The sequence below is a fragment of the Lithobates pipiens genome, unplaced genomic scaffold, assembly GCF_037356315.1.
Source record: "Lithobates pipiens isolate NorthernLeopardFrog02 unplaced genomic scaffold, aLitPip1_a1.2 Scaffold_22, whole genome shotgun sequence".
Lineage (NCBI taxonomy): Eukaryota > Metazoa > Chordata > Amphibia > Anura > Ranidae > Lithobates > Lithobates pipiens.
Window position 1 is genome coordinate 304,359,944 of NW_027507784.1, and position 14,507 is coordinate 304,374,450.

Sequence of the window (14,507 nt, forward strand, 5' to 3'; positions counted from 1 at the left end):
GATCTGCCTTAACATTATGACCACTGACTGGTAAAGTGAATGATTTTGATTATCTTGTTACAATGGCATCTGAAATTGGTTGGCATATATTAGGCAGCAAGTGAACATGTTGTCCCAGAAGTTGATGTGTTAAAAGCAGAAAAACAAGGATTTGGGCAAGCATAAGGTTTTGAGGGACTGTGAGAAGGGACAATCTGTAAGGGCTAGTTGACTGGGTCAGAGCAACTCCAACACTGCAGCTCCTGTGGGATGTTCCGGTCTGCAGTGGTCAAGAAGGAAAACTTGCCCATGTAGGTTAATCCAGTGGAAGAGCTACTGTAGTTCAAATTGCTGTAAAAGTTAATACTGGTTCTGATAGAGAGGTGTCAGAGAACACACAGTGCATTCCAGTTTGTTGTTTATGGAGTGGTGTAGTCACAGACCGGTCGGGGTGCCCATGTTGACCCGTGTCCACAGCCAAAATTGCCTACAATGGTCACATGAGCATCAGAACTGGACCACAGAGCAATGGAAGAAGGAGGCCTGGTCTGATGAATCACATTTTCATGTGGATGGCCAAGTGTGTGTGCGTTGCTTATCTGGAGGACCGATGGCACCAGGATGCAGTATGGGAAGAAAAGCTGGTGGATGCTTTGGACTAGGGCTGCAACTAACGATTATTTTCATAATTGATTAGTTGGCCAATTATTGTTTTGATTTATCGGTTAATAACCTTAAAAAAAAAAAATAAATTAAAAAAAAGTGTGGCGTATAATTTAGTTAATATGTAAAGTTTAAAATTCTTAAATATCTCTATGCAGTGGTAAATATAAATAACCAACTATATGGTTAGGGAGCAAAATATAGAATCCACTCTGAGAATAATGCCGCGTACACTCTGACGGTCTTTCCGATGGAGTTCCAACGAAGTTCCGCTGAAATGGACTTGCCTACACACGATCACACCAAAGTCCGTTCGTTTAGAACGCGATGACGGACTAGAAAAAGGAAGTTCAATAGCTAGTAGCCAATAGCTGCCCTTGCGTCGTTTTTGGTCCGTCGGAACAGCATACAGACGAACGATTTTCCCGATAGGAATTGATTCCGTCGGAAAGATTTAAAACACGTTCTATTTCTAGGTCCGTCAGAATTTTTGAAAAAAAAGTCCAATGAAGCCCACAAACAAAGACAGCCCACTGAAGGTGGAGTAAAATAAAAAAAAAAAATAGGCTCTTGGGTATTATCGACAATAGCGATACAGCAAATAGTTATAGTAGAACAGCTTAATGTAATTTTAAAGGCATATTAGGCATTTAAGTGTGTCTCAATGTATTTGCAAGCATTTGTGTCTTCAAATACAAGCATGTTACATTTTAACGTACATCCCTGGAACGCATACAAACTCAACCTTGTAGTGTGAACGTGCCACATAGAAAACTATTGTTTTCTAGGTGTCTTTGCAGTTAATCTGTGCCCATCCAGTGCGGAAAAATGCAGATAACTGCACATCGTGTGAAGTAGTCCTAATGGCCAGGTTGGCCAGTTATCAGTCATGTGGGCAGCTGCTGACCAATCAGATCGGTTTTGAAACCACGGAAGTGTACATTTGACAACCAGTCACATGCATCACTCAGATCCTGCACTAGTATTTTTCATTCCCAGCTGTTCTGTATAGGGGCAGGTGTCTCCTCTCTGAATTTTGGCAATTGCGGATGCACTTTTAGCAGAGAAGATCTGTGTTAGATGAATCTGCTAGTGTATGAACTCTTCATCATTGTGAGGTGCCCCTTCATTCTTTCCAATCCTTTTAGGCTTCATGTACACGGGACGTTGTTTAACCTCTTCTAAACGATTTTTGTTAAAATGAAAAACGACTGTAAACGAAACACGAGTTGCCTATAAACGACCCTGTATACAAGTACAGATAAGATAAAATAAAGGAGAGTTCAGGGGCAGCTGAAAAAAATGCCCAACTGCTCCTAAATGTCCGTTTACCAGCAGCAGTGTACATGAGACCTTAAACTTGTTTTTTGTTTTGTAGGAGACTGCATCACAGCGGATTCCTGGAGGAAGAGCCGGTTGAACAGCAGCAGACGGAGATGGCATATGATGACACGGATCTCACCGACAAGGTAACCTCGCCTCTGAAAGGTTATTCGCTAAATATTGGGGTCTTAATTCTGCAGGTATCCTGTCCCACTTCTGGGAGACTAGGCTGCAGCGATCTACGTCAGCAACTGGGTCCCCCTCCTCCTCCCTCCTCTTCTGCCAGCCAGTGAAACAGCGCAGCGCACTTCGCAAATGCGCAGTAGGGGACCGGCCGTGAAGCCGAAAGGCTACACTGCTGGGTTCCCTTAAAAGCAATGGCCGCGGCAGCACCCGCCCAGCCGATTCGAAGATCGCCTGACGTGCCCTCATTGCTGTACTCTAGGACAGGTAAGTGTCCTAATGTTAAAAGTCAGCAGCTGCAGTATGCGTAGCTGCTGACTTTTAATTTTTTAAAGGGGCGGGCGGACCTCCTCTTAAAAAATAAATATATATAGCCTTTATTTTATTTTTTTTCAAATATAATTTTATTGAAGTTTTCAACGGCTTAACAGAGTACATATAGGATATAGAAAGCATGGATATTCACAATATCTTGTGTCTGTAAGGAGGACGCAGCCTTCCAGGTAAGTAAAACAGTAGATCAGCTTATACACTACATTTTATAATGTCTAAGATCCGGCGCTTCTGATGATGACTTTACCCGTCGCCTTCGTGTGTTAATTAGCTGTGGTATAGGAATAGTATTTCACCTTCAACTGGTCGTCTGGAAGATCGTGCTCCATCATCAACAGCATATATGTGGTACACTGGTGTGAAATATCTAAGGAGAGAGGAGAGAAAGTGGAGATAGATCAGGAGAAGTTAATATAGATATAGCCTTTATTTTCACTTTAAAGCAAAAGTAAAGTTCCGCTACCAAACTGTGAGCATTCAGGCTCTTTATTGCAGAAGAGACCTGCAATAAAATGCACTTACCTGCTGCTCACAGTGCTTGCCCAGGAGTGACATTCTCACACACTGGCCAATGAAGACAGACAAAGACCAGAAACCAGAAGAAGAGTCCGGTGAGGGAAGGAAAGGTATGTTTAGCTCCACTTTAAAGCAGCAAAATTTTAAATTTAATTTTTCTTTTTGGAGACTCTGTTTAAACAAATCAAAAAGTGTAGTATACTCACCTCTTTGATGGCCCATGTCTCCTGCCTCCCCTTTGTTTTAGTGTTGCAGACTCTGTGAGGCTCTTCATCATTCAGTACTTTTGTAGGAGTCTAATAACTGTGTCCCTGTCAGACAGTGGTTCCGTCCTCTGGCCTTTACGCCACTGTAGGACATGGTGGTGATGTAGGGGCCAGCAGAAGAAAACACAGTGTGCAGTGGGGGAGACAGGCAACAGAGGTCCGTATAATGTCGCCTTTTTGTTTAGAGACTAGACCGGGTCTCTATTAACACATTCTGAGCTGAAAAAAAAAAAACTGGCTCTAACCCTTCCCCACTTCACTTTATAAAAAAAAGTTGTAGCTTAAATTGGTTGTAAACCTTAGACATGAAATATGAACAAAGCTTATCCCTCTATAGTGTGTACTTTTCATAATTAGGAGCACTAAGTGTCATTTCTGTTTGCTGCTTCCTTCCTCTGCTATCAGCATGGGTCACTTCTGATAAATTTTCCTGACACCAAGGGAAAAAAAGGTGCTGGGGGTGGGACCTCCATTTGATTTCCAGCTTCAGCTCTGATCCTGTGTGCTGCGTGAAAGGGGGGGGTGTCCCTTCCCTCCCCTCCAATCAGCTCTCAGAACTCTACTCACTGAGCTCTGCAGAGTGTAATTTCAGCTCTCTGCCCTTTTTCTGACAGCACAGATAAGCTTTATAAATGTGCAACTTTGAATGGATGCAGAGAAGAGAAGACTGCAGATAAACAGTTACAACTTATATAGGAAGATTTGTTTCTTCTCTGTGTATAACCTGAGGCCAGTCACTTCACTGGATATATGCAAGAGTTTACAACCAATTTAATGGTTTGACAGGGGAGGCATTTCAGTGCTTGCTGGATAGTTATCAGCTCATGGGGTTAAGTTAACATGTTACTCTTTTTTTCTTTAAACTTTTCTTCCTGCCTTGCTGAAGTTGCCTCTTTTCTCCTGTAGGTTCTGTACCTAGAGCAGCGGGTGAGCGAATTGGAGAGAGATGCAGCCACCACAAACGAGCAACAGAACCGACTCCGACAAGAGAATCTGCAATTACTTCACAGGTAAGTAGGTGGTAGTAGTGGGGGGGAGGTTGCAGCGATTTAAGTACAGAAAAGCATGCGTGCTTCAAAGTTGGGTAAAACTATTAGTAAAAATTAAAGCTACCCTTGTAGTGGGGCTAAACCCTGCTACACCACTTGTAGGTAAGCCTATGGTGAGGTTTACCTGTAGGTACTGTAAATATCTCCTAGACCTGCATGGTTTAGGAGATATTTACCATATACGATTACGCTGCCGTCATTGGCGCATACGCACTGAAAAAACGGCTCCATCATACCATTTGTAAAGGGCCTGAGCCATGACTGATGTCATCGAGACTCTGGCCAATCGCAGTGCTATAGCCTGTGAACCCGGAAATAACTCCGGGAGACATGTCGCCGGTCACATCGGTGTACGGGGACCACTGCAACAGCTTCGATTTAAGGTAAGCATTTCATAATGAACTAGTATGCGATGCATACTAGCTCATTATGCCTTTGTCTTGCAGGTTTTTATTTTTATTTATTTTTTAATATGGGTTTAGGACCACTTTAAATGCCCATTTTTGTCTATGGTGGCTTGAAATGCAGTCTTTACCTCTTATCCTTTGCTCCCCCAGCCCTCTGCTTCCTCACTTACAAAGCAGGGCTGCCGGTCCTGCATTGTAGATGATGACGACAAAGTGTGACTGAAGGATGGTGTGCTGAAGAGAAAATTCAGCTTTAGATACATAAAGATCATACTTGCTACAGAATTGGTAGTGAAGGAGCAACAAGTGAGAGACACGTCGTTGGTTTGGCCAGCAGGAGTGAAACTTTGTTCTATTGGAGCTTATCTCACCCTGCTCCCACATCCAGTAGTGACTTGGTACACTTCCAGCCTTCTAATATAAACACAGGAGCTTTGAAGGGGAGGAGCAGGGTGATGGACCTGCTGAAAGAACCACCCAAATGACTTCAATGCTACTGCTGTGAATTGCACCACAGTGCCTGCATCTGAAGAGGCCAATATGGACTTGCTTTGATGTCCGTAGTCTGGCCACAGGTTCACTTTATGTTATAGTGTAATGCAGAACATTTGAGATTGGAGCTATAATGCACCTACTACTCTTTTTCTAATTCTAATGCCACCTCCCCTTTTTTGCTAATCAGGGCGCATGCGCTAGAAGAGCAGCTTAAAGATCAGGAGGTGCGGTCAGATGAGGTTCAAAGTGAAGAGACTCGAAAACACAGAGACGAGCTGCGCAAGATGGAGCGTGACCGCAGCTATCGGCTAACCAGTCTTAAAGCTAGGTATGTGTTGTGTGATTGGAGGGAGCCAATCAGGCTGGCCCTGATCGCTTGCCAGAGATGTACAGCGCCTTGGAAAAGTATTCGCACCCCTTGGAATTTTCCACATTTTGTCATGTTACAACCAAAAATGTTAACGTATTTTATGCGATAGACCAACACAAAGTGGCACATAATTGTGAAGTAGAAGGAAAATTATAAATGGTTTTCAATTTTTTTTTTACAAATAAATACTTTGTAGAATCACCTTTCACTCCAATTACATCTGCAAGTCTTTTTGGGGATGTCTCTACCAGCTTTGCACCTCTAGTTCCATTGTAGCTCTGGCTATATGTTTAGGGTCATTGTCCTGGTGGAAGGTGAACCTCCGCCCCAGTCTCAAGTCTTTTTCAGACTAACAGGTTTTCTTCTAAAATTGCCTTGTATTTGGCTCCATCCATCTTCTCATCAACTCTGACCAACTTCACTGTCCCTACTGAAGAAAAGCATTCCCACAACATGATGCTGCCACCACCATGTTTCACGGTGGGGATGGTGTGTTCATGGTGATGTGCAGTGTTAGTTTTCCGCCGCACATAACGTTCTGCTTTTAGGCCAAAAAGTTAAATTTTGGTCTCATCTGACCAGAGCACCTTCTTCTAGATGTTTGCTGTGTCCCCCACATGGCTTCTCGCAAACTGTAAATGGGACTTATAGGTTTCTTTCAAAAACTGGCTTTCTTCTTGCCACTCTTCCATAAAGGCCAGATTTGTGGAGTGCACAACTAATAGTTGTCCTGTGGACAGATTCTCTCACCTGAGCTGTGGATCTCTGCAGCTCCTCCAGAGTTACCATGGGCTTCTTGGCTGCTTCTCTGATTAATGCTCTCCTTGCCCGGCCTGTCAGTTTAGGTGGACGGCCATGTCTTGGTAGGTTTGCAGTTGTGCCATACTTTTTCTATTTTTGGATGATGGATGGAAGAGTGCTCCATAAGACATTCACAGCTTGGGATATTGTTTTATAACCTAACCCTGCTTTAAACGTCTCCACAACTTTATCCCTGACCTGTCTGGTGTGTTCCTTGGCCTTCCTGATGCTGTTTGTTCACCAAGGTTCTCTAACAAACCTCCGAGGGTTTCAAAGAACAGCTGTATTTATACTGAGATTAAATTACACACAGGTGGACTGTATTTACTAATTAGGTGACTTCTGAAGGCAATTGGTTTCACTAGATTTTAGTTAGGGGTAGGGGTGCAAAGGATCGTCACGATCCGTGATCCGAACGGGTCACCCCGCTTGGATCGGCACATGCCGCGCTCCGCGGTCCTGGCCTTAGGTAAGGCCGCAGCTTCGGCCTAGCTCCGAAGCGGCGGCCATCTTTCTACACCCAGGCCGTTTACAATGTGATCGCTCCGACGGTGTCAACATGTCATCACGCCGGTTCCTCTCTCCCCTCTCTGTACTAATCTGTACAGTGGAGGGGAGAGATCCGATGGAAGCAGCCATCCTGGCAATACTCTGCCCATACCCTGCAATACCCAGCCGTACCCAGCCATGCTCAGCCAATATTACAGTAGGGACTATATGGTGGTGGAATTTTCACAGGTTTTTGCAAATTAAATTATTATTTGCTGCTCCGAAAAAGGATCCGATCCGTGACTCTGATCCAAGGAACGATCCGATCTGTGAGTTTTTTGATCCGTTGCACCCCTAGTTAGAGGTATCAGAGTAAAGGGGGCTGAATACAAATGCACGCCACACTTACAAATATTTATTTGTAAAAAATAATTTAAATACCATTTATTGTTTTTTTTCTTTTTTTCCTCTTCACAATGATGTGCCACTTTGTGTTGATCTATCACATAAAATCCCAATAAAACACATTTACGTTTTTGGTTGTAACATGACAAAATTTGGAAAATTTCTAAGGGTATGAATACTTTTTCAGGGCACTGTATATGTGGAAAATATGCCCTCTGATTGGGGTGTTTTGAAATTGCAATGTAGTAATTACTCTTTTTCTCTGCAGACTTCAAGAGCTAGAAAATGAGAATTTAGATCTCCGGTCTCAGCTACCGGGTTTCAAGGCAACAGCACAGAGGTTAGAAGAGGTAAGCAATTACCGTGTCATGTAGCTGAAGACAGATGCTAAACAAAACGAATGTTGTCAGCTCTTAGAAGGTACACAGCTCTCACCTATTCACAACTTTTTCACATGTGTGTTCAAGACCTCAGACGCATACCCTTCCCACGAGGCTACAATGACGGTGTCATTCCCTCATGGCAAGATTCCTCAATTGTTTTGTAATGAATGTTTTAGCTTAGAATTTTGCAGATGATATCCAACTGTTGGATTGCCCTGCAATATAAAAAAAAAAACTGTATCCACAGATTAGGGAAACTGCAAAAAACACACACAAGAGGGCGCCATCTCGTTGTGCATTACCACCAAACAATTTATTAAAGGGAAAGTCCACCCTAACACTAAAATCTCTACATCTACAGGCATCCATGATTTAAGACTAACCTATCTAGCCCTGTAAAGAAGAAATCGATATACAGACCTTTCCTGAAGCTGATCCGTTCCCATGCTGAGCTGTCAGCGGTGGCTTCAATATTGAAGCGGGTGCAGAGGACACAGCAGACTACAAAAGCCCCATAGTAAATCTATGGGTGACACCACTCCCCGTTCATTACACAGCCGTTGTTGGCTGTCTCCTCTGCAGAGCTTCCGCCGCTGGAGACTGGACTGGAGCGGCTTCAAAAAAGGTATTTATAGGGATTTCTTCTTTACAGGGCTAGATAGGTTAAGCTTATATCATGGATTTCTGTAGATGTAGAGATTTTAGTCTTAGGGTGGACTTCCCCTTTAAATTCTGAAAGACAAATGGATATTCACAAACTTCTAAAAACAGCAGGCATATAACATGAATTCTTTAGCCATGGATGGTATGTCTCGTCATTGGACCATCTGATTGGAAAGCTAACGTGTTTTTGGAGACTAGCTTCCTCCTTCAGAGCTGTTATATGCCTACTGTTTTTTTTTATACATCTGTGAGTATTAAATCTTTGTGGATTTAGCCACTTCAGTTCCAGAAGATTTACCCCCCTTCATGACCAGGCAATTTTTGCGATACGGCACTGCAGCACTTTAACTGACCATTGCATGGTCGTGCGACACTGTGTCCAAAGAAACTTCGTCCTTTTATCACACAAATAGAGCTTTCTTTTGGTGATATTTGATCACCTCTGTGTTTTTTTGCGCTATAAACAAAAAAGACAGACAAATAAAAAAAAAATATTTTTTACTTTCTGTTATAAAACACATGTAAAAAATCTAATTTCTTTTTATCAATTTAGACCAGTATGTATGCTGCTACATGTTTTTGGTAAACAAAAAATCCCAGTAAGCGTTTATTGATATAGCGTCTACAAACTATGGGATAGATTTATGGATTTTTCTTTTTTTTAAAACTAGTAATGTCGGCAATCGGCGACTTATAACGGGGCTGCGATATTGCAGCAGACAAATCAGACACTAACTGACATTTTTGACACTTTTTTTTTTTTTAGGAACCAGTGACACTGATACAGTGATTAGTGCTAACAATGTGCACTGTCACTGTACTAATGACACTGGCTAGGAAGGGGTTAACATCATGGGGTTAAATGTGTGCCTAGCCAGTGTTTGTGTACTGTGGAGGTGCTTTTAGTAAGGGAAGACATGGATTCTTGTCCCTGCTTTGCAGGAAGACAGGATTCAAGCCTTCCCTACTGACACAATGGTAATCTGCCTTGTTTACGTAGGCAGACTGCTGTTCTGCCTCTGCAAAGGACGATCAGCAGGTGCTGGCGGACATAGAGTTGCTGGGTAGTAATTTAGCACCTTAATCATTCTGTGCTCTACCGTTATTGCATTTCTCCTTTCATCTGTTAAAATTATCTACAGGAGAAGTATAAACTGCTGAATGAGGTGGAGGACCTCCAGCAACAGCTCCAAGACCACCAGGAACAGAACAGAATACTGGGAGGAAAACTCAGTAAAGAGCTACACAAACAACAGACAGAGAAAGAACGATGCCAAGAGGTAAGAATATAATGATCTCGTTGGTGTCTTATATGACCTCATTCCTTGTCACCTCATCTCACTCCCATGTGACCTCATTCCTTCCTTCCTTTAAAGCGGAGTTCCACCCAGAAATAGTACTTCCATGGATCGGATTCCTCCCCACCCTCTGGCGCCATGTTTGGCACCTTTCGGGGGGAGCGGATACCTGTCAAATCTAGGTATCTGCTCCCACTTCCGGGTAAAGATTGCTGCATTCTGTGCTGGGAACTACGCAATGTTTTGTACTTTTTGCTATAATAAATATCCCCATTTTGTTTTGTTTTTTAAAGCAATTTTTTTTCTCAGTTTAGGCCGATATGTATTCTTCTACATATTTTTGGTAAAAAAAAAATCGCAATAAGCATATATTGATTGGTTTGTGCAAAAGTTATAGTGTCTACAAAATAGGAGATAGATTTATAGCATTTTTACACACACACACACACACACACACACACACACACACACACACACACACACACACACACACACACACACACACACACACACACACATAATTTTTTTTACTAGTAATGGCTGTGTAAATGTTACTGACAGGGAAGGGGTTAACACTAGGGGGCGATCAAGGGGCTAACTGTGTTCTCTGTGTGTGTTTTGTAACTGTAGGGGGAGGGGACTAACCTAGAGTAAATGACAGATCGTTATTAGGAACTTACGATCTGTCTCTCACACAACAGGGTTTTGTGTGTTTACACACACACACACACACACACACATCCCTGTTCTGCCTCTAGTGCCTGCGACCGCTCGTGGTCGGCGGTCATCGCGACTGTCGGCCGCTAGCATCGGACCCCCCGCAGTGCAGCGTGTGCGCCTGCTATCCCGCTTAAAGGAGCCAATGTATAACTATGATGGCTCGCGGGATTGTGCCGACCTTCCGCAGTATAATAGCAGCGGCTGGTCGGCAAGTGGTCAACGACTTGCCCACTGGGCACCTAAACCCCCCTCCTAACCAGACCAATTTTCAGCTTTCGGTGCTCTCACATTTTCAATGGCAATTACTTAGTCATACAACACTGTACCCATATGAAATTGTCCTTTTTTCACACAAATAGAGCTTTCTTTTCGTAGTATTTGATCACTATTGTTTTTGCGCATGTATTTTTCTTTGTTTCTGTTATAAAATTTTGAAAATTAGTAATTTTTCTTCATAAATTTTGGCCAAATTTTATACTGCTACAGATCTTTGGTAAAAATAATCCAACTCTGTATAAATTATTTGGTCTTGAAAGTTAGAGTCCACAAGCTATGGTGCCAATTGATCACACCTGATGTACTGACGTCCTATCTTATTTCTTGAGATCCTTACAAGCCAGGACAGTACAAATACCCCCCAAATGACCCCTTTCTAGAAAGTAGACAGTCTAAGGTTTTTATTAAGAGGCATTGTCAGTTTTTTGAAGTCGTCATTTTTTCCCCAAATTCTTTGCAAAATGAAGATTTTTATTTTTATTTTTTTCCACAAAATTGTCATATTAAGGGATTTTCTCTCACAGCATACGAATACCACAAATTTCACCAAAATACAAGACACTCCTCCTGAGTACAACAATATCACATGTGTGGGACTTTAACACAGCCTGGCCAACATGCAGGGAGCACCATCAGGCATTCTATCTTACACTTTTGAAGGTCCTGGAGCACCAGGGCAATTGAAACGCACAAAAAAATGACCCCATTTTGGAAAGTAAACACCCCAATGTATATTCTGTGAGGCATAATGAGTCTTTTGACTGAATGTGGAAAGAAAATTAAAACGCAATTTTTATTTTTATTTTTTAACACAAAGATATTTCCCGCATGTACATAGCAAAAATGACACCCCAAAATATATTCTGCTACTCAGCCTGAGCACGGCGATACCACATGTGTAAGCCCTTGTACACACGGTCGGAGATTCCGACGGAATGTGTCCTATCGGACCGTTTTGTCGGATAATCCGACTGTGTGTGGTCTCCATTGGACTGTTTCCGTCATTTGTTTGTTCAACTTGTCCGTAAAATTTTCCGCCAAAATGCTCCGATCGGACATACTCCGATCATGTGTAGCCTACTCTGACGGACAAAGTGCCACGCATGCTCAGATCAAATTCCTAGACCAAAGCTATTGGCTACTAGCCTGAACGTAGTCCTGTCGTAACGAAATAACCTCATCACGTTATGTACAATCGGATTTTTCTTCAACATTGTCCGACCGTGTGTATGCAACAGTTTCGGACAAAATCCGCTGGACAAAATCCAACGGATTTGGTTGTCAGAATGTCCGACTGTGTGTACAAGGGCTGAGACTTTTTCACAGCCTGGCCATATAGAGAGGCCCAACATACAGGGTGCACCATCAGGCATTCAGGGTATAAATTTCAAATCCATTTTGACTACCTAATGCACGTTTGTGAGGAACTGATGGGTAGTGATGGCCGAACGGTTCGCCCGGCGGTCGTTTCGCGGCGAATTTCCGACTTTCGCCGTCCGCGGGTTCGAACGCCTTTTTCCGTCGTTCGCCCCGGCGGACTTACGTGTTTAATGTATACAAGAACTTTAACCTTTCGTGACACGTTTATCATGTGTTACAGGACAACCAATTGAGACATGACAGCTCATGGACACTTGGACATTCCCCCTAACCTATAAATACACCCGATCCGGTGGCCATTTTACATTCTTTCTTCTGTCACTGTAGGGAAAGGATCCTGTGTGGAGTAGGGACAGAGAAAACGCTAGCTATTTGGTACACAAAAGTTCTTTTCAGGACTGGTATAGGTGTTAGGTCAGCAGCCTGAGTTTCTTTTGTCAGTTTAGATAAAGGGACAGAGCGCTGTATGCTGCTATTTTAGGGACAGCTCAGCCAGATTAGTCTTTCTTCATCATCATCATCATCATCATCATTAGCTGTTACTATCAGGTCCACAAAAGAGCTGTTCCAGCTAATCGTTCCAGCCTACTCTTTTTTGCCAATTTGTATAGGGACAGGCAGGAAGCAGTGTGTCAGGCAGTGAGGATAATTTTAAAGACTTGCTGTTACTATTAGTTCCACAAAGGTTCTTTTCAGGACTGGTATCAGTGGTACGGTAATAGGCTTGTACACGTATAATATTCTTTCTTCCAAATATAGAAAGAATATTATACTTGACTGCTGCCCTTCTGCTGCAGTCTGCTAATCATTCACAACTCACTTGTTCCACAAAGCTCTTTATCAGGACTGGTAACTTGGTCTGTCTAGGGTGCTACGGTACATAGGCTTGGGTGCGGTACAGTCTGCTGTTCTGTAAGGACCGCTATCGGTCCACAATACATAGGGTTGCCGTGCACTACTGCTGACCGCTGCCCTATACTGCAGCAGTCCTTCATTGGTATAGGGACTGACGTACAGTCTGCTAATCACTAACACACAACCTGCTTGGTCCACAAAAGTTCTTATAAGGACTGGTAACTTGGTATAGGGTGCTACGGTACATAGGCCTGAGTGCGTTACAGTCTGCTGTTCTGTAAGGACCGCTATCGGTCCACAATACATAGGGTTGCCGTGCACTACTGCTGACCGCTGCCCTATACTGCAGCAGTCCTTCAGCGGTATAGGGACTGACGCACAGTCTGCTAAACACTAACACACAACCTGCTTGGTCCACAAAAGTTTTTATAAGGACTGGTAACTTGGTATAGGGTGCTACGGTACATAGGCCTGAGTGCAGTACAGTCTGCTGTTCTGTAAGGACCGCTATCGGTCCACAATACATAGGGTTGCCGTGCACTACTGCTGACCGCTGCCCTATACTGCAGCAGTCCTTCATTGGTATAGGGACTGACGTACAGTCTGCTAATCACTAACACACAACCTGCTTGGTCCACAAAAGTTCTTATAAGGACTGGTAACTTGGTATAGGGTGCTACGGTACATAGGCCTGAGTGCGTTACAGTCTGCTGTTCTGTAAGGACCGCTATCGGTCCACAATACATAGGGTTGCCGTGCACTACTGCTGACCGCTGCCCTATACTGCAGCAGTCCTTCATTGGTATAGGGACTGACGTACAGTCTGCTAATCACTAACACACAACCTGCTTGTTCCACAAAAGTTCTTATAAGGACTGGTAACTTGGTATAGGGTGCTACGGTACATAGGCTTGAGTGCGGTACAGTCTGCTGTTCTGTAAGGACCGCTATCGGTCCACAATAGATAGGGTTGACGTGCACCACTGCTGACCGCTGCCCTATACTGCAGCAGTCCTTCAGCGGTATAGGGACTGACGTACAGTCTGCTAAACACTAATACACAACCTGCTTGGTCCACAAAAGTTCTTATAAGGACTGGTAACTTGGTATAGGGTGCTACGGTACATAGGCTTGAGTGCGGTACAGTCTGCTGTTCTGTAAGGACCGCTATCGGTCCACAATAGATAGGGTTGACGTGCACCACTGCTGACCGCTGCCCTATACTGCAGCAGTCCTTCAGCGGTATAGGGACTGACGCACAGTCTGCTAAACACTAACACACAACCTGCTTGGTCCACAAAAGTTTTTATAAGGACTGGTAACTTGGTATAGGGTGCTACGGTACATAGGCCTGAGTGCGTTACAGTCTGCTGTTCTGTAAGGACCGCTATCGGTCCACAATACATAGGGTTGCCGTGCACTACTGCTGACCGCTGCCCTATACTGCAGCAGTCCTTCATTGGTATAGGGACTGACGTACAGTCTGCTAATCACTAACACACAACCTGCTTGGTCCACAAAAGTTCTTATAAGGACTGGTAACTTGGTATAGGGTGCTACGGTACATAGGCCTGAGTGCGTTACAGTCTGCTGTTCTGTAAGGACCGCTATCGGTCCACAATACATAGGGTTGCCGTGCACTACTGCTGACCG

General features: G+C 43.6%; 1 protein-coding gene across 9 annotated transcripts in view; it reads left to right on the top strand.

Moving 5' to 3' along the window:
- Nucleotides 1-14,507, top strand: part of RAB11FIP3 (RAB11 family interacting protein 3) — a 164,196-nt gene that overhangs the window by 126,768 nt on the left and 22,921 nt on the right. For all 9 annotated transcript variants that reach the window (XM_077449295.1, XM_077449298.1, XM_077449303.1 and 6 more), the window contains 5 exons: nt 2,021-2,111; nt 4,170-4,273; nt 5,402-5,542; nt 7,548-7,629; nt 9,468-9,605. In XM_077449295.1, coding sequence (XP_077305421.1) covers nt 2,021-2,111; nt 4,170-4,273; nt 5,402-5,542; nt 7,548-7,629; nt 9,468-9,605 — 556 coding nt within the window. The remainder of the gene's footprint in view (nt 1-2,020; nt 2,112-4,169; nt 4,274-5,401; nt 5,543-7,547; nt 7,630-9,467; nt 9,606-14,507) is intronic.